The following is a 26,137-nucleotide window of genomic DNA, read 5'->3' as shown; positions in this document are numbered from 1 at the left end:
GTAAATCGAAAAAGTTCGTAGCTCCATGGAAGCGCCCCTTGAAGGGGGAAACAAGAATCCTTAAGCGTAACGATATTATTCTTGCAAGAAAAAAGCAAACAGCTCGACTCACCTCTCGTCATCCTCAAGAGTGTAAGCCATAAGGGCTGCGCCCTTCTCGACGGTGGCGCAGGTGGATCCAAGGTGAGAGGGTGCTTTGCCGGTCATGGGACTTGCGAAGCACTTCCTCTGCCTGTGCCGGGATACTATGAGGAAAATGGCGACAGCGAGGAGGAGAATAACTGCGGTGAGGACGCCGATGACGACGGCCATGTAGGTGGGGTCGTCGTGCTTCGCCGTCGAGACGGGCAGCTCGCCGTCATTGGCGGCATCCTTCTCGACGAAGACGTCGCCCAGAGGTGGCGGTTCCGTCGACGGAGCTTCTTCGGGGGTGAAATTACCGTGAGCAATGTCTGCGGGTGGTAATAATACGAGTGTTAATTGCGGGCGGTGAGTATTATCGTCGGCTCCTCTCCGATAAGCCGGAAACTCCGGAATTTTCTCCGAAGGTACGAACGGTGGAAAAAACCTAGTCTTATTGTTAGGTATCACACACACATACGGTCGTAATTCTCGATCTGGAAAACGGCCGGGTAACCGGTCCCATTGGGAGCTTCGGACGACCTCGTCAGGATCTCGATTACCGGAGGGTTTCACCTTCGTTTCGTCCAATTTTTCGTTACAACAAGGTATCGGTATATGGCTCCATAGAAGAAGACCATAGATAACAACTAACTAGAGGGTCAACTCAGTGTACGTCTTAAGTCTATCTTTATAGTTAGCCTCTCTCTCATCGGCTTATTACGCTTCCAAAAAAAGTTATCTTAACATTTTAGCGAGGAGTTGTTCTTGCATGACATGATCGTTAAAGATTCCCGAGGAGAATAGTATGATGAATAAAATTCTGCGTTGGATTTTGGATTCTTTCGGTCGCTTGGAGGGCGGATAAAGTAAAGTTCAAACGTCTTCGTCAAGAATTAGTGAATTTTTTGCATATTTACTTCTCTCGTCTTTGCTATCCGTGTAACGAAGTAAAACAGAAGTGAGATATAAGAAGTAAGTGCGTAAGTGCGTAAGTGCGTAAGTAAGTAAAACAAGCATAGATATACCAAAACTCAGTTTATACTGCAGAGGCAGAGCACCGAGATTATACACCTATAATATACGAGGGTATATAACAAGTTATAACTCGACGTTACTCAAAGTTGCGTAGCCTCGGCGTCGGATAAATTAAGTTGCTAATTTAATGTATATATAATATTCGTTGAAACGGGACCAGGGCCCGAAAAGCAGCTTCTAAAGCTCCGCGGCCGCCTTCAGCTCGGCCATATCTGCACTCCAGATATCGCCCACTAAGGATACGACGTGACATTAATATTGATGAGAGCCCCCTTCTTCACCGCTGCCGGCTCAAGCATCGAGGCTCAATCCTGAAGGCTGAACCGACTGCAGCTCCGACCACCAAGCAGGGTGTGCTTTTTTTTTATTTTTTACTTTTTTTTTTCAAATTAAATTTTATTTCACCTGCAGTCTGCAGGGTGTAAAAATTATTTCAATAGAAACATAAAATTCACCTCAATCATCTGTGGTTTTAATTCCTGCAACCTTAACCCCCCCCCTCCTTGTATTACTTCTGCGTTTCGTTAAGCTTTTTACCAGATTTTACAAAGCTCATACGCGGTGAACTGCATGCATAGAGAAACGAGTTGTTGGGGTGGGGGAGGGTAGAAGAGAGAACTCTGAAACATATGGCCAGATGTCTAAATCATCCATCGCATGAGTCTTTGGAACTGTAGCGAGATTCTCTCTTACTCTTTGCATGCGTGCGTTGCTCGTTCTCTTAATAGGCGCGTTGCATGCTGGTGGAGACGCGGAGTCGTTCTGTGTTGTGCATGAAGAAAGAGTTGCACATGAAGCTGTGCTTGCGCCGCTACGTTTCCAGCTTCACAACGATTCTGGGGAGTACCAGGAGGATAGAGATAGAGATAGAGAGAGGGAGAGAAGGAAAGGGAATGGAGAGCGGGAGAGCGGCATTCGCCTATAAATTCCTGATGACGGGATTATCCATGAGAAACAAAGCTGTCGCACAGTGTTTGATATCTGCTTTTACGCCGCAGCCACCCTCTCGCCGCCCTTTTCATACCCTTTATACTGTATGAAATCTGATATGAAACATTCTTTCCACGATGTAGAGTAAGCCGAAAGGGGTGGAAGGATGAGAGGGAGGAATGGAGGGAGCTACGAGCCACGAGCCATAGGAATTCCACACAGGTGATACGGCCAGACTTCAGCCAGACTCTCTTTCTCTCTCTCTCTCTCTCTCTCTCTCTTTTAAACCAGTCGTCGTTTTTGTTTTTGCCACGCAAAAAGACAGGGAAAACTTTTATTACAGAGGAGTTATACCTGAGTATCGTGTATAGTGGAAATATTTTGCGATGAAGTAGGCGTACGGAACGTAGGGAAATAAAATGAAACGAAACCCGAGCGAGAAGCCCAGAAGTGATATCGTTGAATATTCCGTGCAACGATGTTATTATTTTATCTCACCCGAAATATTTAAAAAAATTTTAAATCTGAAATCGTACAAGTCGAAAATCTCTGTTGATACTCGAGTCATTTAAGGTCGATGAAAGACATTTATAGAATTTGAATGAAATGAAACTTTTACAGAATCGGTTATAAAGAACACCAGAGTTTCGTCGTCTTTAGCATTTGAATTGTAAAATTTTTTTTTCACCTCTGTTTTCCCGTTCATCTTTGAACACCATGTATTTATTCCAAAGTGTAAGAAGTTTCAAACTTCGTTTGATGTCGCAATTTTTTTTGTAATTATTAGCCGCATCTATGTTATTTACGATTTTGAATGAAAATTTTTGTTCCAAGTTGATGTAAAAAATCAGGAACGAAGCGAGAGAGAAAGAGAGAGAGAGCGAGAGCTTCTGATATTCCGGCGCATATCGATTTCCCCGTTTTTCATTCCTGGCTTCGTGCTACAGGCTTCGGGTATTATGAAAACATATTGCCGCGAATGTATATCCCATGCACACTACCTTATACCTCTTCGTTTCCTGTTTCCCACCCTCCTCCCTTCCTCTTCCTTCCTGAATTTCTGTAGACCAAAATAGCCATACCTACCCATATTCACGAATACAGGTATGTATATATATATATATATTTATCTATAATGCATATAATACGGCACATGGCCTACTTTGAGAGAAAATTCGCCTAACGATGAATAGATATGCATTGAAAGCCGCGCGCAAGCTTTCTCTCTCTCTCTCCCTCTCTTTCTCTTTCTTTCTCGCTCGAACAGCAGACGGAAAATCGAGGAAGAATGAAGTAGAGTTTAGGTGGTATAGTATAAAGTACGGGTTTCGGTGTAAGTAAAGGTCGTTAAATTTGTTCACGAGGTAACCATTTTTTAATTTTTTTTTTTATTATTCTTCTTTATCTTCTTTTTCTCCTTCTCGAGGATATTTTTCACAACCCTTCAGGCTAAATAATTGCAAGAGAACTTTCCCCGGCATTGTGACGGAGTATATATCGACGTCACGGATGAAACGCGGAGGTCACGTCCCGTCGTTTAAAATGTCTGACACTGCGGAGAGATAGAGTCTTTAAAAAGGGTAGAAAACCGTGAGAGAGAGAGAGAGAGGAAAGAAGAAGGAGAAGAAAAAGAGAGAGAGAGACAGAGAGGGGGGGGGGGGGGTGGAGGAGGAGAGAAAGGAAAAAAGCGGCAAAAACGAGAGAGCGTGTAAACGAGCTTTACGGTACATTTCCATTCCTAGCGGTAAATCAAAGGAGGTTTTCAAATTGGCAAAGAAAAAGCACTCGCCCCGGAGATCAAGGCGGTCGCTAGTTGCACTTGACGTTCACCGTCAGCTGCGGATGCACGTGCTTTTACCGCCGCGCCGAGGAGAAACCGCGTCGTCTTCACAGTGGCAATAACTGGCATTTGAGGCGGTGTGGTGTGGTGTGGTGTGGTGTGGTGTGAGGCTCTGCAGCAGCGATGTGTAATGACCGAAGAACTGAACCGAGGAAGCCCGGTAGAAAAAGGACCGAGAGAGAGAGCTGATTCCCCTATCGTTATTCCCGGAGAAACTAAAAAGGATTTTCCTATTAAAAATAAACGCGGCCTCTACCTTAAAGATCGAGCTTTCGATTAGGGTAAAACATTCGATGCATCATATATATATATATATATATATATATGCTGTACAAATATACATCGCACAAAGAGCTTGAAAGCTGCTTATCGTGCGGATGATCCATGTTCGTGTTTGGAGCACGACGGGCTTAAGGAGAAGGAGAGAGAGAGAGAGAGAGGGAGAGAGAGAGAGAAAATAGAATCCTTAGTCAATGGGTAAATAAATAAGTGCAAAGCACAGAAATGCACTGCTGAACTGCAGCACTGCCGAGGAAGACGAAAAAATGAGAGATTCTTTTTCTTGTTCTATCAACGAAACTGGAGATCTATAGGTGGTACATACCTTGCACTCAGGAAAGTGAACAATTTTTTATACTTCATCGATACACGTGGTGAGAGAAAGTGGTTTGAAAAAAATTAGTGGAGAATTAGAGCGACGTTATTCGCGCGTTAAAAGCTTGCGAAAATTGCGATGTAAGAAGTTCAGAGCCGAAAACAGTCTCAGATTCATTGGGAACATGCGGCTTTGGACTGGCCATGAGCCAGCTCTCGAACTTCTCGGTCTGGCTTTGGAAGTTTCAAGTTCATAGAGAAAAAAAAGAATTATATCCAATTCAAATTTCGAACTAGAAATTGAGATTTGTGATTGACGATTTTAAAGCTTTTGGATAACTTATTGCATGAAAATATGACGATTCTTTTTTGTTTTTGGACCACTGTAATGGACCAACATTACAAATATTTAAGTCTGACCTTGGATTCGTTGTATAGGTGATCCAAAAAACTCTCACCTACGGATTTCTACCAGAATCGGAGTATTTAAAATTTTTTTTACATTTTATTGGATCGCCATTTTGGGATTCACAATTCGACTTCAGATTCGTGATCGATTAGCCACCTAACGAACCGACGAGAAGCAATTTTCATTAAAATCGAAATGTTTTTAGTTCTTTTTCAGTTTATCGAATACGCTGAATTTAGATTTCGAAAATCTGACCTTCATTTAGTGATGCATTCAACTCCATTTATCCATTCTCAAGATATCGTCTTTTTCATTGGATTTTTCGGAATTCTGTTATTCGAATAATTGAAAAAGTACCAAACCGATCACAGCCAAAATCAAATCAATTCCAAGCTAATAAAAACCGCGTTGATGAAGACCAAAATCATTGAAATCCAGCAACTCTTTCTCTCAAGATATCGTCGGACAAAAAATTTGATCACACACATACATACATACATACAGTCCTTGTGAAAATGATTAGAAGCGATTCTCTAAACTCTAAAACGTGAAAATCTAGTAAAAACTCGACTTTTCATTTCCGATGTGATTACAACAGCTTCCTATTTCTCCTCTGAAAACGGAGAAACGGCAAGTTAAAGAATAGTAGATTACCCGAAAGCGTATAACAAAAAGAGATAAAGCTACAGCAAAAAACCGTGCACCCGTAAGAATAAAACGCGGTGAAGGGTTGAAGATAAAAACGGTTTAGGTAACTGGAAAGAGAAAAGCTCATGTTGCAAGGGGTTGTCCGTCGAACAAAGGGAACGAGAAGGAAAAAAAAAGTCCTCCCCCCCACCCCCTTCCACCCTGCACATCGAGACGGGATCTTTCGGCGAAAAGAATGGCTCCTTTGGCGAGGGTTGACCGCCGGCTACCGCACCTCTACAATCTCGGAAATGGGTCAGTCTGACCGAGAACAGCGAGTATCTTGAGGGTTCGAGAGTAGGTATAAGGTATATGTATAATAATATATATATTTTAGGATGGCGCAAAAAAATCGACTATTTTTTTTTTTGAGTCTCGTGTGACAAAATGTTAGTTTTCGATGTTTTAAGAGTACACTACAAAGGACAGCTCGAAAAAAAAAATTTCTAAGAGGTCGCTCCAAATTTAAAAAAATGTCAAAAATCGTCAAAAAACTAAATTAAAAAAATTATATTTTCAGTATTTTGTTTGATTTTTAATTCATGTCGTGGTGTATTGTTATCGATTCTTTCTTACTAAATAAAAGAAAGAAAATTTCATAAATTTTCATATGAATACTAAAAGGTCGCTCGAAAAGATCTAAAGAAATGCAACAAAAAATTGAAAAAAAATTATGAGCGACCTTTCAAAATCCAAATTTTGAACTGAAGCTTTCGGAAACTTATTTTTTTTTTGTCTATAAAATTATATCGTGACGAGAAATTTTTTTTTAAAAAAAAGTCGATTTTTGACGATTTCTGACGTTTCAAAAAATGTGAAGCGACTTCTTAAAAAATTTTTTTTGAACTGTCCTTTGGAGTGGGCTCTTAAAACATCAAAAACTAACAATTTGTCACACGAGACTAAAAAAAAAAAAAAAAAAACAGTCGGTTTTTTTGCGTACCTTATATATATATATATAAGGTACGCGTTAACAAAAGCTCAGGGTAGGTAATAAATCAGTCCGAAAGACATAACATTTTGAATATCGCGTAGCTCGATATCGCAGTGAATCACTTATACGAGCGTAGATATATACATATATATAGTAGGGTGTGCAGTATGCATGGGTACCATAACAACGCGTATATAGGTACCGTCCCGTAACCGGATTCCGTACAGCCTCGTAAGTCTGCTCAATTACTTGTGCTTACTTATTATATACTTAAACTTCGAGCTTCACCAAACTCCCCGCTCGATCTCGTGTTTCTCCGTCTAATTATATCCATTTCATGAAGAGGGTGAAATCCGGCTCCGCAAGGTCTTGCGACGTTTTGAGCAATAAAGAAAAAAAAAAAAATCATTCGGCCTATTACACCACGTGGTTGTTCCGTCAACCGGAAGTTCGACTTCGCCCACGATATATCGGATATATAACGAATTTCAAACGAATCGCATCTTCCCCCGGCGGGGGGGGGGGGGGGGGGGGGGGGGGGGTAGAGGGGGGGAAGAAAAGAAAAATTAAAAAAAAAATTGAATTTTTTTTTACGCGTTTGCGAAAAAAAAGAAAAAAAAATTCTTGAGAACGAACCGCTACAGCGGCTAATTGCTACCGAGTAAACAGAAGAGCTTCAACCTTCTTTCACTTTCTTCTTCTCGCTCCGAATATAATAATCCACGTCTCGCCTCCCCTTCCCCCACCCCCGCCGGGACAAAGGAGGCGGCAGGCGTCACTTCCGCCCTTCGAGCATCAAAGCTTGAAATATATAATCCGGTGCAAGTTTAGGGCGCGAGCTTCCAACCGTCCTTTGAATTTTACTGCGTAAGCGTTTCGAGCAATTACCGTATCGGCGATTTCTTTAGGCGCGCGCGGTAGATTTTTTTTTTTCTTTTCTCTTCTTTTTCCTTTCGTTTCCTTCAGTTTTTTCTCCTCTTTCATACACTTTTTTCTTTTTCTTTTTCTTTTTCCTTTTCCTTTTCTTTTGTACGTTTCTGTCGGTGCAGGGTGGCAATCGATACTCACCCGCGGAGAGGCTGGTCTCTCTCTATTTCGGCTTGCCTCTGCACACTCACAATCAGTCGAGGGAAAAGTCTGGAGTATAATGTCAGAAAGTCATGGGGCACGACGGTGAACAAGTTCGGATTTCATGAGCTTTATTGTGAGGCATGGAAATTCGATTATCATGTCCCGGAGACGGCGAAGGGAGCCATCCATCCCCCAAAAAATTGAGTAACTTTAAACCACGTCGGATTAATTAAGTATACGCGTAACAGAATCGCCGAAATGCAAATTTCCTATGGCATCATGCAATATGCATTAGGGTGGCGCCAAAAAAACGACTGTTGTTTTTATTTTTCGAGTCTCGTGTCACAAAATGTTAGTTTTTCACGTTTTAAGAGCCCACTCCAAAGGACAGGTTAAAAAAAAAAATTTTAAGAGGTCGCTCCACATTTTTTAAAACGTTAGAAATCGTCAAAAATCAATTTTTTAAAAATTTTTTCTCTCGTTACGGTATAATTTTATAGACAAAAAAAAAAAAAAGTTTTCGAAAGTTTCAGTTCAAAATTTGGATTTTGAAAGGTCGCTCATAATTTTTTTTCAATTTTTTGTTGTATTTCTTTAGATCTTTTCGAGCGACCTTTTAATATTCATATGAAAATTTATGAAATTTTCCTTCTTTTATTTAGTACGAAAGAATCGATAACAATACACCACGACACGAATTAAAAATCAAACAAAATACTGAAAATATAATTTTTTTAATATAATTTTTTGACGATTTTTGACATTTCAAAAAATTTGGAGCGAACTCTTAAAATTTTTTTTTTGAGCTGTCCTTTGGAGTGGGCTCTTAAAACATTACAAACTAACATTTTGTCACGAGTGATTCGAGTAAAAAAAAAAAATAGTCGGTTTTTTTTTGCGCCACCCTAAAATGCATGTAGAAAAAAAAAAAAAAAAAAAAAAAAAAAACATCATTTTTCTTCTTATTCTTCTTCTTATTTCAGATCATTATTAATTATTTAATTACCGTACCATCGCGCGACGGGAAGAGACGAGAAAAAAAATATTGAAATTTTATCACACAATATATAAGATCAAACGTCCTCGGCTCGTCAAGGGAAGGGAAGAGACGTATATAGCGACTGATAGCAATCAGACTGGAGAAACGAAGAGTGAATAAGGGAAACTGAACGGAGTACCTACTCCAGAACCCCCTTTCGCACATCAAAGATTATACGTGTGCGAAAACCACCTCCGGACTTTTATCATCTCGTTCAACGATTGCAGACTACTCCTTCAACGCGGTTGCGAGAGAAAAGAAAAAAAAAAATTTCCCTTCGGATGAAGTAGTAGAGGAGGTGCCTTTCGAAATACGTATATGCACAGTGTAGGAATATTTTTTTTACAAAAATAGAAACATTTTATAAGATCGATTAAACATTCGTTAAGCATCATCTGTCGTGTGTATGGGTACAAAAAATTTTTTGTTCCATCAGTACATGTGCGTTGATGAAATTCTTGAAGAACTCGAAGAACTCTTGAAGAGTTTCATGAATCTCAATATCGATTGATAACAGTAAAAAATAATTTTCAATTCGCATCTATTGAGGTCTTAACATAATTTTATCACTTGAATTGCTCTTAAATAAAATATAACTGCTAATTTTTCAAATACACTTGATAATATTGCTAATTTTATAAAAATTAAACTTTGAGTTCGACTAACTTTCGAACCAGTATACTAAGTAAAAAATTATAGGAGACCTTTTTTATACCGCGTTTACGTCTCGATAGAAATATTTACTCCTCATTATTGTAGTTGAATTCGTCACCAAGTTATAAAATTCAAAAGAACAAAACATATTTTTTACATGTTATTTCCTTAGAATTGATATCAAGAGCTCAAATTTTCAGAAAATTTTGTTTTTATCAATTTGGAAACGTTTAACCCTTTGAGAGCATGAAAATTCAAAAACACCTCTGTTAAGGGACACCCTAAGTGCCCAGAATCAGAATCGAAAATAAAAAGTATTTCCTATACAACTGTATTCAGATATGAATGAAAGTCATACTTGAAAATTGAATGATTACAAATTTAGCAAAAAATCTGTGAGTTGTTTTTGGCTCAGCTTCAGAAGAAGAATAAAACGAGCACAGTAGCCTCTAGCTTTACGATGCGAATCGCAATGCTGTTGCGAAATTATCGGTCAAAAAAGAAGCCTCACTCAACCGTATCGCAGTGATGATGAAATGATATGAGAAAAACCCTTTTCCGTACAGTCAATTATAACGACAAGCGTTAAGCAAGGAAAATTCTTTTCCTCGCTCTAATTTCATCTGATACAGAATCGGACACTGGACCAGTATGTATATACATATACGGTGTGCACTTTGTCGGAGGCGGACGGGGCGGGAGTTTATGTACCGAAAGGGGACCAATGAGCCAACAAGAGCGAGAGAGAGAGAGAGAGAGAAAGAGAACGATCCGAGTTGAGCTGAGGGCTCAGTTTCAGGTTAATTCAATTACAGGCCAGTCGCAGTTAATCATTACAGATCGCCGCGGGGCGTAAGTACGTAGAACGCGGCGCTAAAGCGTCGGTTGTTGTATATATATATATATATATATCTATACTACATATGTGTACCTTGATACATACACACACACACACATATATATACATATATAGAATAGGGAATGTGGCCAGGTACGAAAGCGTTGTGACCAACGTATGCATGTGTGGCTAACTGCCGTTCAAGGATGATATAGCAGGATATAATTTAATCTCTGGACGTAATTGTTACTGTCAATTTGCAGGTTCGAGTGATGACTCTGGACACACGTTCGCTTTACGCATACCCACCTACGTTTATTTATACATTATACATTATACGAAATTCACCTGTACGTGTATGTGTATACTATATACGTAGGTATGTATGCGTGTATAACTTTGATCCTTGATAGGAGGATGTGGATAGAGAGTCTGTCGTTACAGTCGCCATATCTCTTTTTTTCCTTTTCCTATTTTCTTTATTATTCAATTTTATTCTCAATCAAATTTCTGGTTGGTTATGGATTTTTTTTTCTTTCTCCATTCCGAGACGAGATGTCGATAACTGATCATTGCATTCGCGTACAGATCCTGTATCTGTGTGTGTGATACACATATAATATCTTTTCGATAAAACGAGATTCACAGTATAATACCTACACCCGACTATTATTTTTAATTTAAAAATATCAATGTACCCCAACTGACACATCTCCGATATGAAATGTAAGCTTTCGCTCCCGCCGCCTATCCTGTCCATCTCTGCACTCGACGAGAGGATTTCAGCTATCACCCTTCGGGATTGACGGGATTCTACAGGGCACCGAAAATTTCCCCATAACGACACGCGAGCGGTTGAATATAACGTAAAAACAAACAGATAGGTACGCACCTAAATTGCGACTGATTCGGGCTATTGACATTCACTAATTTGGCAGGTTAAAAAATCACGATCCATCAGGATCACTCACCAGAATCGAATGTCACCTCGCTGAGCATGATCCACCTTGCTGAAAAGTGGAGCCTGAGATTGACGAACTTTCCAACCCGATGGTGAAGCTTGATGGTGATGTTCCTCGAGGTCTCGAATATCTTGTCCTCCATGTAGGTGTAGGTGATAGGTTCACCGGTGTAGTACTTACCGCCAACGCTGAAGAGGATATCGACCTGGGAGAAGACCTGGAACGAAAGTGAGAAGAGATCGAATCAGAACCATGCATGGTATAAGGTTGGGTGCGGAAACCGTCGCGTGCCTGATCGCGTTGGTCGAATAAATTTCGGGGCAATCGACAGTGATGGATCCGAGGCGAGACCAGATATGACGGGAATGACTGCAGGCGTACGGGCATCATGGATAGTACCTGGACTTCACATGCGAGAAAGACTGCATGAATAGGCGGCGTTGCGTATGAAAGTTTAGTGTGTCTTTAAAGTTTGATGGGCTATGTGATCCGGTTATAAATCAGAAAGTGTTATCCGAGCCGCCAGCTGGGCTCGCTTTTCGTCCTACATACGTGCATCCGAGGTGTGCCTAACACCAAAGTTTGAATCACCTTGTACGTGTGGGAAAACGGTACGCAGGGTGAAGAGAAAGGTCTCTTTTTATATTGTACTTACAGCGAGAAGGATCGGTGGTCGTTGGTACCATGGTGGCTGTGCAGTTAGCAGGGTTCTCCTTAACGTAGATCAGGTCGAGGAAGCTTGGGTTTGGAACAAGCCTGAAGGTACCGATTCGTGATGAATAATAAACCGCGAATGGAAACGGTAATTTCAGCGATCAGTGAAGGTAAATTGGGTAGGTACACAATGCGGGCTGTTTAGGTAAACAAGGACGAGATGCACCGAAGGTGGAGTCCTAGTCGCCCACGTTTCAAAGTAGAGGAAGGTACAACGTGAGGATATTATACCCTAACGAAGGCAAGAAGGACTGGATCACCATTACCGGACGGACCTTCAGTCGTGGGACAAACGACTGGCAGACACGCGACGTATCGTCATGAGAAAACGGGGCGGGTATTGAAGGAACGAGGATAGAGACTAAAAGAGAGAGAGAGAGAGAGAGAGAGAGAGAGAGAGAGAGAGAGAAAATGTGCATGAAGCCCGCCGCCCAGCGCGTGCATAATTAAAAACGGATTGATCAACGCACGATGGGTAGAAAGGACACGCGACCCGGATGCCTTTCACGTCATCCAGGAAGGTAGGTACCAGGCAGCGTCTGAAACCCGGTTCATTGACGATGAGTGCGTTGGAATTACGAGCCCGTCAATCAACGAAATGTTCTCCACGGTATAAAACGCTCGTACTGTTTGGCGGGGACCAGACTTTGATGCTCAGAAATACGATTCTTATTGTCCTGAACACGGACCTTGTCCACTTTATGAGCGATCCTCGTTACGAGGGACAAACGAAACGAGTCCTCGGTTTCATTGGTACGGGAAGTGGAAACGGTACACACTTTAAGGGTTGATGCACCGTTTGTGGTCACTGTAAGCTTGTACACTATAGACTTCCATAGACTGTAATAATACAACTGTTGTCAATCTGACAGTATCCATTGACACTGAACTTCCGAATTGACCACAAAAGTTGTTTAACGGTAGTCCACGACGGTCAATTTTCATGAAATTTAACACCGATAGTTTTTGCAGTGTGACCATCTTGATGAAATCATCTTACATCCTAATGGGACTCTTAAATCTCTTCGATTGCGTAATTCGAGCAGGTTTCGAGAAGGAGTTTTAACACTTGGTGGTTTAACATTTATTGTGCAAAAATCAGTGTTTACGTAGTAGATCGAAGCACTTTGTAATGAACATGGCCAGAACTGGTGGCAAAGTGAACGAAACCGGTGGGTTTCATAGACCTAGCCTGATCTATGGCTCGGTAATCGAACGTTAGATTCGAACTGACGTTCAAAAGATATGAAGTCGAGAATATCATACCGGATGTCTGTATATATAAGGCGTAAAGATTCTGCACGTTGAGACGGTATTACCAAAGGATCGCAGGCGGATATTAAAACCGAATGGATACTGGAACTCCGACGATTTCCATATGCGAGGGGAGCAGAGCAAGGGTTCTGAATCGTTGTAAAATTCCGCGAGAAATTCTACTGATCCAAGCTCTGAAGTCGTGGAGTAGATTTTCAGTGAAAATTTGGTTAAATCGAGTAGAAAAATACCTTCTCGATATCTCGTAAAACGCGTGATCGTTTTCCATTAAATCATAAAGTTAACATAATTTCAACCTTTCGGTTATATGTCGGTATTCACTTCTTCCTCATTCCTCTCTTGGATAGTCGTCACCGACAACGTTTCGAATTCCCATCATCGGGGAAAGTGAGAAGAAGCGTCTGTTCCGGATCGTGGCTGCATATTCACGGATTTTTAAGCCAGCCAGTGTGACGAAAAGGTTCGCGGTTTGGGGAGGAGGGGGGGGGGGGGTTGATCGTCCGGGTCACCCGGGTCGCCGACATCACGGTCTATTATCGCGTAACGCGGCCATGTTTCATTCGGCGGTGGCTTCCGTTGAAGGGGAAAATGTTATTTGGATATCAAAGATGCGCCGCCAAAGCCCCGTAAACCCTGACAGAGCTATTGTGAGGGTGGGTTTATGAGCTCGCCGAGAGAGCGGGCATAAAACTGGCGGTCTGGTAGAGGCTCACGAGACCAAGAGAGGAAGGGAATGGGATTCGTGTGGCGGTGGATTCTGAGGTGAGCCCCATGAGTCCGGGCCCCCAGGGCCGTCAATTGACGCCGAAAACGGGTTACGAGATCGTGGGACACCGTCAATATCCGGGGCGCTGCATGTGTACTACATACACACACACACGCATATGCACCTGCATACCATTTTCCAAGTTAATTTTCTCTTCCCGCATACTTTTTGCCTTCCATGCACCCTTCTCGAGGATGTCATTCGCGGTGCATGCGGCTCGATACCCGTAATGCACATGTTTGGCACAAACAGCGCTGGTAGACTCGGACAGACGTCGTCTCATTCCAGTTATAACGGAAATAATAATTAAATGTCTGGTCAGTTGATCCGGTCGGAAATGGGACTGTCAGATTGTATATCAAAACGGGTTATAACAGTGACAGTATCCACGTTCCATTACACGATCATATTTATTTTTCGTAGACTCTATTTCGAATTGAAATTGTCCAAGCGTAGATATGTAGATAATAACAGTTAAGCGCGTAGTCAAGATGGCGGCCGTTGACGCGCCTGAACTTTAGTTTCGAGCGTAAGATCGTTCCAACGGCATCCCAGGATCGAGGGTTATATCAGAGGTGTACTAAAAGATGGCAAGAAGGGTTAGAGCGTCTTTTCACCCCCGTTGGAAGCTTGGGAACCGATAATCCAGCCTTGCACCGGTTGATTTCTGGTTAGGTTAGGCTTGACGAGGATCGCAAGGACGAAGCTCCTGATTTAATTCTTGAGATTTCGCAGGCGGGGTTTGGGGCCGGTGGGAAAGAGGGGATCGGCCGCAAGCCACGCGTCAAGGGGCACAATGGAATATAACGACAATAAAGGCTGCAGGACGAGGCATGGCACGGCACACGAGTAGGTATACAAGGCGTCCGGGAGACATTGAGATTCGCTAGGTGCCTCCTTGATAAAGCGTCGAGTGGAATATTCAATCAACCCGTAGCGAGGGATCGTCGTCCAGGCGTCTATGCCCCCGGAGTTGGTGCAGGATCACAGCCTGTTGATCGTCGCCTGTGCCTCTTTGGTATTCCGAGTCCACCGCGCGGACGCCGAAGCTCGCCTTCGCCTCGGGATCAGGAGACGGGCCCCTGCAAACCCACCACTCGGTTCCACAAATTCGGTCAGCCCCCCTCAGGAGTGGTGGGCCCCGGTGACTAGCCGCGAGTAAACACCCCGGGATAATGGCTACTTATTACGCGAGCTTAACCGAGACCCGAATCCCGATTAGCCCTCTCGAGTCGAATTCCATTGTGTTATTAAATCTGGTTTTAATATTCGACCAGCGAGTGATTCGCAAAACTCTGTGGATTGAGGGGATGCTATTAGTCAGTCTTTATCGGCTGAGTAAAATGTCACGTATTTTCACTACTATCAAAGCCTACTACGCATTGCTGATGCGATAATATCGCATTCAATGTAATTCTAAATGAAATTTCGAATACAAATATAGGGAAAAAAAGTTTTCTCTTACTTAACAACGATGCCAACAAATTCATTTTTGCAATCGAACTTCCACTTAAACTGCAACAATTATACATTTTCCGGTGTTATTTTTGCATGAAACCAAAAAGTTTTTAGCTATCTTTGCCAAACTGACTTCGGTATTTTTGCATTAGTATTGCGTTCGCTCCGATAACAGTAAAAAAAAGCGGCATTCTACTAACTCGATGACGACTATCAATATCTCCCTACAAGTCTATCCAAAGGTGATATTTGGGAATGTGATAGAGCGTTCGATTCACCACCGATTCTCAAAGGCATACCTACCTCCACCACAAAGTAGGTATATAATAGAAAGGCTCACACGCCGCGGGGTAAGAATTCTTTTTGACCGGCGGCGCGTCGACTCTGGCGTCGTCTGGAAAGTTTTTCCGCGTTTTACACACACGTAGCAAAAGGGGCAGAAGGTTTCAAGGTATTTGGTTTCACCGTGCAGTCTGCAGGCGCGTATAGCCGGGAACACGAGCCAGAGGTTGGGCATAATACAAAGTAACGAAATCTATGTGGCATGATATACCGACCTGAACGTCCCTGGTGAACTGGTTGTTGCAGTATATGTGAACGGCGGAGAATTCCCGCACCTGGTCAAACTCGAACTTTATCTCGAGGGGCTGACCGGACCTCGTGTCGTTCCTCCACCCGACCCAACCCTGGCTACGATCGTAGTCGTAGAAGCCCATCTTGAAGTTGTCCGGACCCGTCTGCCCGTCCGTCAGCTGGCCAAGGCCTCGCTGGAGGTCTCCGTCCCAGTGACCGTCGTACGTCGCGTCGAAAAACTCCCATCCGTTGCCTCGCTTGTCGCCCTGGGGCATCGAGTAGGACACTACGCCGTCTGAAAGTGGCAGGAATCAACGAAAAAGCTCATCAGTAATCGGCAATCGGCAATCAGCAATATAGGCAATCGGTAATCGGCAATCACCAATATAGGTAATCGGTAATCGGCGATCAGCAACATAGGCAATCGGCAATCAGCAATACAGGCAATCGGTAATCAGTAATATAGGTAATCGGCAATCGGCAATCGGCAATCGGCAATCGGCAATCGGCAATCGGGATGCGAATATGTACCCGGATTCTGAAGTAGTTTCTGACTATACGCACCTGACCAATAGCATCCGTAGAGTTCCACCCGCATGCAGACCGTTCGTCGGTGGTAGCTGTAGGGTAAAAAACGGACTTTGCTCGCCCATAGGGGTGGTTTTAGTTCGTGTTTCGACTCGAGGTACGTGTTCGTGTTCCCTTTGATCACCTGAAACAGTTATTGAACGATTTTCGTCAGGTTGAAGGATTGATGCAGGATACCCCGCGTGGTTCGGGGTTGATAAGTAAAATGGACACGCGATAAATGAATACAACATCCAATATTCAAATATGTACGAACATTTGATTCGTGCAGGTATTTCGAAATTTTGACGATACCGGAAAATAGAAGAGTGCAGAATTTATTTAGAAAATTGGGTAAAATGGTTGAAGTTACTGTACATTTTTTTTCTATGTTTTTATATTTGTTACGACGAATCTGTACAACTTGCAGCATTTTCCAAATTCTCACTTCTTTCGGTTGGAATTTTCAATCTATACTCACGTCGAACGTGATTTTTATTCCAGTCGTGGCGTGACTGCGCCGTCGTAAAGAGTAATTATTTGCCCCGAGGGAAAAGCTTTTTCGTATAATTGTTTGTTCATTTGTTTACACGCGTCGGTATCGATCTGCACGCGTTTAAATCAAATCATCGATGAAAATTAATAGATTGTCAGGTAAAATAATAAAACGTGGAAGAAAGAAAAGAATAAGAAAAGAAAAGAGAAAAATACACGGGACAAAACTATAGTTGCGTGCTTTTTACAAACAATCGTCATGCTGCCATTATTATACATATATTGCGATGATTCCCTTCAGCTACGGTGTAGTCGTAATCCCGTTTCAGGTGTACCACCACATCGCATCCATAAGGGGAAAATATTGATTCCGTGTAACCGATTTATGAATAAAATAAACCGTTTACTCAACCCTACGCCACGATCACGCAAGCCTCAGGTTTGCTTATGCTTCCAGCTTTTTCTCTCTCCCAAGCTCAATCCTTCTCGATGTTTGCAAACGTATCTACGTACTAAAAATCGCTGCTAGTAGAGAGAAAAAAAAACAAAAACAAAAAAAAAAAAAAAAAAAAACGCTGCGCTGCAAGTGGCGTGACGGATTTTTTTTTTGCACGCTTTTTTCCCTGCAACCCCCTTCGGCCACGAGATGCACCCTCTTCCCGGTGTCCCGGAGGCAGGGTCGATTCCTCCTCGTTCCAGGCGTGCACCTGGGACTCGAGAAAGAAATAAAGTCGGGGCTCGTTCGCGTCTGCATTTCGCCTTGGATAAGGCTCGGTGTTTTTCTCGATTACGTCCCGGGCGCTTGGGAGCTGCAGTGGATTCCTTACAGAGGTCTGCGCGCATCCTGAGAGACACGTTGCAAGTCTGTTTCCGGTTCTTCACCGCAAGCTCGACCGAAGTAGCTCGCTTCGTCACCCCATAGCAATTCTCTCCGTCTCTCTGCACCCGGTGAAACCCCAACGCAATTATCTCGTCCATTCTCAGCCTCTGGTGCTATTCGTTGGGTCTGTTACTCGCCCGTTAAACAGCGAGTAATTGCCGAGGCGCGTGCAGTTGCTGTTCAGACGTCGCGTCGTCGTGACGACGACGAAAAATTACCGACGACGGATTTCGTAGCTTTTAAACGTTTTATTGCAACCTTCTCTCAACTCGTGTAGTAAATGAAACGATATCCGCTAAACTGTCGGTCACTTTTTGAGAGGATGAATTTCAACCGATTTTAAGGGATGTAAAAATACGTTGAAAAGAAAATATTCGATTACATTTTCACGCTTTATTTTACATGATTAAAATTATCCAAGGAATTACATTATCCTGGTATGAATTTCACATAAAAATCGAATATCAAAAATTTTTTATTTTTTTTACATAGTAAACCACATCACATGATCATATTTTCCTTCCGTCGACGCAAAGTGCTGGATATTATGAGACAAAGGTTTATGCCTTGAATATTTTTAACAAGTTTTTATCTGGATCGGTTGTAGCGTAAAAATCGCATCATTTTAAAAAAGATTTCGGTCATTGAATCGAATACCGTGAATGAGATGATCGCCTCGGTAAACAGATGCAGTTTCACACATCGTTGTGCAATACAAGGTATATAAGACAAGAAGCATCACTGCGAGACCCGGAAACCGATAAAAAAAAGGAAGTGAAATTCGATAGTAAAATACCCGCGAGGTCCGCAAGACGCACGGTGACGTGGATCTATAAAACTTTTACGATATCCCATATAAATTTGAAACGGCAATCTATGCGTGTGCTTGTGTAAAGTTTTTTTCTTCATTCTCCATTTTTCCTCCTCTCCTTTCATCCCCGCCGCAATTATATGTACACATATACTATATATATATATATAATATTATACAACAAACAGGATTCCGGCTTAAATATATCGCGTATAGAAAACGCTGAAAAACAAAGAAAAGTATAATAAAATTAGAAGGCAGGTGTATGGAGTGAGATAGAAAAAGGAAGGGAAGTGTGTTTTAAAATGTGACAAAAAATTAGGGAACGCAATGCATTCTCTCTCTCTCTCTCTCTTGGTGGTCAGTCACGCCTTTGTCCCGCCTGTTCTTCGCGTTTCTCTTTCGCTTCGCGTGTCGTTCAGTTTGCTGTAATATTCTAGCCTTTCTGTAGTTGAATATTCAGGTATAAAAAAATATGCTTATATGTATGTACGAATACAGCTTTTTGATTGTTATAAGAGGAAAAAAAAAAGAAAAAGCTCGACGACTGATTGCATCGAGTTCGCGTTCGGTAAGAGAAAATTTGCGTGACGAGTTCTCTCGCCTAATATTATACATTTTCCAAACAAGTGTTTTTTTTTTTTTTTTTTTTTGTCTTCACCACCAAGTTACGCGCGATAATTTGCCGCGAGAATGAAAAGAAGAGAAACAAAAAATAAAAATAACAAAGAAAACAAAAAAAAAACAGTTTCCCTCGCCGATTTTTCGCCCTTTTCATCATAGCTATATAGACCACCTGAAATTCGTGAAACTCTGAATCTACGATTGGTGAAATTCTTTTTGTCTTCCTGAATTATATCCAAGTTTCCTGAGGCACGAATTAACGCGTTTCATTATCAAGTGTCATAAATTTTCAAAACCAAAATTCCAAACTACGTTTTCAACTTCCCGGTTATCCATTTTCGAAGAAAAAAAATGTATTTATCAAATCCACCCCAAAAATGAGAAGTCAATTGTTATTATTCATTTTCTTTTTTAATTTAAAAAACTGAAACTCTCAAAATAGAACAATGTAAATTACATAACTCGATACAAGCAAAAAAAACGTCGACCACAAAATCAATCAGATTCGAAAAACTGATAAGATGGAAAGAAAAAATGTTAATCCATAGTTGGCGGATCATCAGTGTCCAGGATAACAAGGGTATTGAGTAGTAGCGTGATTATTTGTGCATAGATACAATTGAATATAGCCGGCTCGTTTAGCTCGCATAATCGGCGAGCATAATGCGAGAGTAAATCGGTGTGATTTAATACGCGTTTCTGCATTCACCCCTACACATTCAGACCAATCGATAACCTTTGTAGGGGTTGCATTATACGGTGCAAGCATGCATTGCACCTCCCCTTTGTACCTGACCAATTTCTCGTCGTCGCTTCGTTTTGCGTATACATATATGTATATATATTCAGCCTAGGTAGGTACATATATATATAGGTATATATACATATATCGTACATTCAACAGCGTACGTCCAGCAACAGGGTGATATGTGAATATATATATATATATATATATATATATATATATATGTATATAAAGACACATATATATGCTAAGCTGCTTATATACATATATATATATATATTGTATAATACGTGTATTTATATATTCCATGGTGCCATTATGCATCGTAGGTATGTACATATGTATGCGTGTCCAGATGTTGGCGCGATAGAGAAGCGGGCTAGTGTAGGTACAGCTAATGAGGGCCGGGAACGCAGTTGCACCGCGGTTTTTGACGTGCCTATTTATTATTAACGCAACCCAAAAAAAGCTTTTGGCTCTGCCTCCAGCCTTAATTACCGCTGGCGTAGCTCTTTTGAAGCGCGAGCTAGTCCGCTAACATAAGCCGACTTACTTTCTCTTTCTCTCTCTCTCTCTCTTTCTCTCGTTTCAAATGACGAAAACACAGGCTTATTTTAACGTACTGCATAAAACTTGATTTTATACTTTTTATTATACTGTTTAAATTCCTTACCGCGAATAATTCGCGTTCATTTTTTTTTATTTTTTTTTTCCTTACCATCATCATTTTCTCACCCCAACATCTATAATATTCGCAATTTATATTCAAACCGCTTTGAAAAAATCTCCGCTTTAATTCGCTAATTGATAGTTACTGTCACTGTTTTACATTTCCCTTCGAACGTGTACTTTAAATATAACACTATGACGAATTTCCGAATCTTAAATGAAAACGAAACGAATGATGACGTCATGGCAGAAACGATGCGTTACAAGATCGTGATAACATCCTTTTCCAAGGTCCGTCGAGGTCCTCAGACTCGTCCTTAACGGAAAAAAGAGCGAAAGGCCGTGTCCCCCATTCAGAGGGCGTATTTTACTTTCTTTTCCTAGCTCTAGCTGCCTATCTCCCTTTCTCTCTCTCTCTCTCTCTCTTGCTCTCTATCTTCTTTTCTTTTTTTTTTCTTTCATTTTGTGGCAGAGGTAAGATGAAGCCGTCAAAGACTTTTGACTCGGTATGCAGGCAAGCAAGCAGCTAAGTCTGGGTATAAAACGGGGTGGCGTCGTTTTTTTTTTTTTCGCTTTTTGGGAGGGGGAAAAAAAAACAAAAAAAACGAAGGGATGGCTTTTGGAGCCACGTTACAATAGCCGAGAAGAAGAAGAAGAAGAAGAAGAAGGAAAAAGCGATCGTGGAGGTAAAAATATACCTACCCAACCTCGGCTCTCCGCCCCTCCGGAGGAAATCGGCTGTCAATCAGCGATAACTTAACCCCATTGAAATATTCAAAAAGAGGAAAAAGCCGGCAGGCTCGAATAGGGGGGGGGAAGGTTGCGGGGGCGCGTCAAATCTCGACCGAAAAGAGAGTCTCCTCTAACAGTATTTTTGCCCTGCGGGGACATATCAGGGTTGAAACGATGAAACACAGGCCGACTTCGGAGTAGGTATGTACATACATGTATGTACCTATAATACCCATAACACACACGATAGAGGGGGAAATTCTCGCGGTAGCCATAAATCAAACTGTCCAAAGTTTCGTCCTTCTTCTGTCTGTATGTGTGTGTGTGTGTGTGTATTACGGAGGTATAGCCGACTCCAGAAGCAGCAGTGCGTTCGAAATTTCTCGAGAAAATTACGCCAGTGAGAATGAAATAAATAGATTTTAAACGAAAAATATGCCGCCAAAAATTGGTGATTCCGATTGTAAACGTTGTTCAAGACGTAAGTTTCCACGTTTTTTGACCCGTCTTTGACGATTTTCGGTGAAAAAGATGACCTAACCTAACCTAACCTGTTTTTTTTGGATCGATTCAGGCGCACGAGAAACCGTCGCTACGCTTCCCGCCCTGGCGGTGAGCGTCGGTACTACTAAAGGTGAAAGTGGCGAAGGTGCGAGATCAAAGCACGGAGAGGGTATAAAATTGGTTTCCAGGTTGAAGATAAGCTGCTTACGCGCGTTCAGAGGGTCGGGAGTAATCCATTCTCTAATTCTTTGCTTTGACTGCTTTGAACTCGGCGGGTTGCTTGCTCTCTCTGCTCTTAAACGCGCGAGCCATGCAGCGCGCAAAGATGCCAGAAATAATAACCTTCCTCCTGCCTCTAAGCTTCATACATACATACATACATACATACATACATACATACATACATACATACATACATACATACATACATACATACATACATAAATAAATTTATACATATATAGATGGGAATAGACGCCCGGCGTACTTTAATCGTAATTGAATTATTATTTTAAGGCCAGTATCGCCGTAACACCGTGCCTTTCTATTTACAGCTGCTGCAGGTCGAAACTTCGAAACTCCACGGGGGCAGCATTCGAATTTAAAGTAAGCACAATGCCACAAGCCAAGCCAAGCCAAGCCAAGCCAAGCCAAGCCAGGCGAGACGAGGCGAGGTGAGGCAGCCGCCCCCGAGACGACGCGGTGAATCACGCTAATAGAACACATTTGTATCAATATATTCGGGACCGCGCAGTAGAAACCCTCGCAATATCATTCCTTCCGTTAAAACATTGACGAGCCGGAGATCTTCTATCCTTATTATGCTCTCGAACCGCATTCCTGGAAACGCGATTCGGGCGAATTGCGATAGGGTGTATTTTTTTTTTTTGCTTTTTCTCTATCCCAGGGGGAAGGGGCCGTTCGGCCAGATGGAGGGGCGGGGGGAGTGGTTGCGAATTAGCCGGACATGCAGCCGTATAAGGGAAGATTTATCGCCGTTATAGAGCAATTCTCGTCCCGTGGGAATACCGGATGTCACACCCATCACGTTTTTCACTCCTGCCTGGCGAGCTCTGCTCGGTGATCAAACATTTACAAGGAGGATGAGAAGTCGCGCAGCGCGTGTATAGGATTGACGGGTTTCAAAAAGAGAGAGAAAAAATAATAAAAAAGAAACAATAAAATTTCGCACACTCTCAAGTCGGAACAAAGAGATCCGTGTTTCCGCTTTTCGCCAAACGAGTATCATTTGACAAGGATAAGAATAAAATAAAAATTGCTGCAAAGTTGTTTTTTTTTTTTTGTTTTTTTTTTGTTTGCTTTTATCGTTTAAACTTTCTACGAATTTTCATTTCGTATCTTTCGCAAGTCAAAGAGTGAATTTTTTATCACACCTTGCGTACAGTCGCAAGATTTTTTTTTTCCTTTTTTTTTTTAAATATCTAAGTTATCAATTATCTGGTAAAAATGGGTGACGCAGGGAGAAAAATAAAAAATGGGGCGAGCACATGACTCGGGACTCACCTCTTCGCCCTTCGCGTCCCTGTAACGAACCCACTTTCCAAGCCGGGGACGCCAGTACTCGAGCAGATATGCTTCCGCGTATTCGACGCCGACTCCGTTTCCAAATCGTCCCTGAGTTCCGGTCGCCGTGATCAAGTGGACGGTGTGCAAGTCGACCTGAAGCCACTCACGTGGCTCCGTCGTTATCTGCTCCTTGGGACACCAGGCGCCACCCTGATTCTCCATCCGTAACCTGCGAAGGAACAAAAATATTTGAAATATTTAATATTTGAAAAATATTTGAAGAAAAAAAATTTATCTAGTGATTATTTTGCGGATACAAAGAAAGGATTGAGTAAACGTGACAATCAGGAAGTCACATGGCAAAGATAATATTGGGAGATAAAAAAAAATGTTTTTTACTGTTGGCTGAACTGCCGGACATGTATTGAAAAATTATTAAACTTTTGAGTCTGCCATTATTGTGATAAGTCAGTTTTTATAACGAGATGGTATTCCGTGGGTTTTGGGGTCGCTGATTACTGGAAATTTAACATGATGAATCCAATATGGTGGATAAAAATTTCAAATTTCATGAAATACGGTCAAAAAACTTAACGCAGAGGTTTGCCATCAGAAATACCAAAAAAACCTCTAAGAAACATGTTGAAAAGTTCTTTAAATATTCACAAAAAATGGATATAAAATAGGTGGCAAGTAAACTCATCACTATGACTCGAAGGGTTAAACAGCTGATAAGAGGTAAAGATTAGTAACGGTATCAGCCATGTTGGTGTGTAAAACTGGCGTAAAGACAACTTCGTTAAAATACTATACAAGAAAAGTTGAGATTTTCGAAATCGGGTAAAAATCGCGAGCCTGACGAACTTGAAATCCCAGAGAATCGGTCGAAGCGATTCGCGAATGCTGGAACGAAGCTCACGAGTGTTTCCACGTGATTTCCTGACGAGTGTGGAAACCACGCTATGGATTTTCTGGATCTATACCGGCATGGTCAGCATCGTCGGCCAAAAGTTTTGGTTTCAGGGATTTAGCCGGCAGCTGAAAGCACTCGGGTTTTAATCTCGAGATAGATGGAGGGGCGGGGGGGGGGGGGGGGGGGGGGTGGAGGTGGGATTCCCGTGAATAAAAGATGAGGCGGAAAAGGTGGGAAAAAGAGGCAGTTTCTTAATTGCGGGGTGCTGGTTCAGCGCCGTCCGTGTCGACGTGAAATTTCGTCGACGACGAATATCGAGGTGTATACCTATCTGGTATAATAAAGAATATATACCCCGCGCCGAGATGAACAAGTAGACCGTTGCTTCGCGATAATGAAGAGCGGATCGTTTTTCAAAAAGAAGAGGATCTCGCGAATCCATTTTTCCCCCTCACTTCTCGGCCTGCTTTAATATTAAATTTATACATACACTAGGAATCCCGACCACGCGTTGCTGTGTCTCAGCTCAAAGTGATGGGGGTTTTTGGGGGCTCACTGAATCCGAATTTGAAGTCAAAATTTGAAAATTCGAAATGGCGGTGCTAAAATGGTAGACCGAAATTTAAAATTTGACTCAATTTAGATAAAAATTGGGATTCTGGGATTTTTGGGGTCGCTTATTACGAATCTGAACACAAAATTCGAAAATTTTTAATGGCGGATGTAATATGGCCGACCAAAATCTAAAAAATAATTCGATTATTTTACTGTTAGTTATAATAAATCTGTTACTGATAATAAATCTGAACTTGAAATAAGAAAATTGAAAGTGGTGGATTCAATATGGCGACAATACTTTTGGGGTTATGGTCCACTATGTTGAATTTTTAAATTTCGAGTTTAACTTCGTAATCAGCGACCCAAAAAACCCTCGTATACCAAATTTTATCCAAATCCGTTATGCAGATGTTCTGTACCCCTGAAGAGATTAAATATGGAATCCACCCTCTTGCGGTCACGGGTTAAAGTTACGATAAAAATCCGAAAAAATTATGTAACTATTTTCGAACTTTGTGAAGCCGATTTTGGAGGTGAGCTGGTAAAAATTAAAAAACACTGCTTTTTAAGGACGACCATAACTTGTATCTACAAACACACCATTTTTTAAACCTCATAGTATTTTACACCCTTCGATTTTTCTTTTCACTCTCTTTTATTTCTCTACCCTTATATCGATGTACGGAAGTTTTGAATTTTCGGCAGACTTGTACCCTCTGGTCTCGAATCTCGACTTCGCTTCGTTTCAACCCCTTCCCTCAAGCCTAACCCCTCGGCTAGCCGTCGGAGACAAATAGAAACTCACGTCGCTACTCAACGTCTGAAAACTATAACCGGTTGGGTTGTGTACTCGGAATGACGAAGTTTACACCAAAGTTTACGGTAGGTTTATAGATATGTATATAAATATATACATACATACATATATATATATATACAGATGTATACCTGTATTGTGCATTGTATATGTACACAAACGCGAAAGTGTCAAGCGAGTAATTAATTATCTTTCCCTCTGACATATTTCGCGCAAATCGCGTGCAAACTATTCGCCTAACAAAACATCCAAGTTCAACGGTAATATCACAGCTATACGGAACAAAAGCTTGACGAATAAGACGTGTAACAACGAAATGACGTGAATGCATGAAAGATAAAAATAATCAGTATTTAATTAGAACAAACGTTTATATATGTACATTGTATATAT

At 41.6% G+C, this 26,137-nt stretch overlaps 1 protein-coding gene across 1 annotated transcript in view; it reads right to left on the bottom strand.

Moving 5' to 3' along the window:
• The window catches only part of LOC124404918 (epithelial discoidin domain-containing receptor 1-like), an 86,940-nt gene that overhangs the window by 16,673 nt on the left and 44,130 nt on the right, over window positions 1–26,137 (bottom strand). Inside the window, exons 4-8 of the mRNA XM_046879412.1 lie at window positions 23,454–23,685; window positions 16,467–16,614; window positions 15,887–16,197; window positions 11,126–11,333; window positions 113–452 (exon numbers count right to left, since the gene is read on the bottom strand). Coding sequence (XP_046735368.1) covers window positions 113–452; window positions 11,126–11,333; window positions 15,887–16,197; window positions 16,467–16,614; window positions 23,454–23,685 — 1,239 coding nt within the window. The remainder of the gene's footprint in view (window positions 1–112; window positions 453–11,125; window positions 11,334–15,886; window positions 16,198–16,466; window positions 16,615–23,453; window positions 23,686–26,137) is intronic.

This window comes from Diprion similis, chromosome 3 (assembly GCF_021155765.1).
Source record: "Diprion similis isolate iyDipSimi1 chromosome 3, iyDipSimi1.1, whole genome shotgun sequence".
In the NCBI taxonomy this organism is placed as follows: domain Eukaryota; kingdom Metazoa; phylum Arthropoda; class Insecta; order Hymenoptera; family Diprionidae; genus Diprion; species Diprion similis.
The sequence above is the reverse complement of the archived record's forward strand: the minus strand, read 5'-3'. Positions and strand labels throughout refer to the sequence as shown.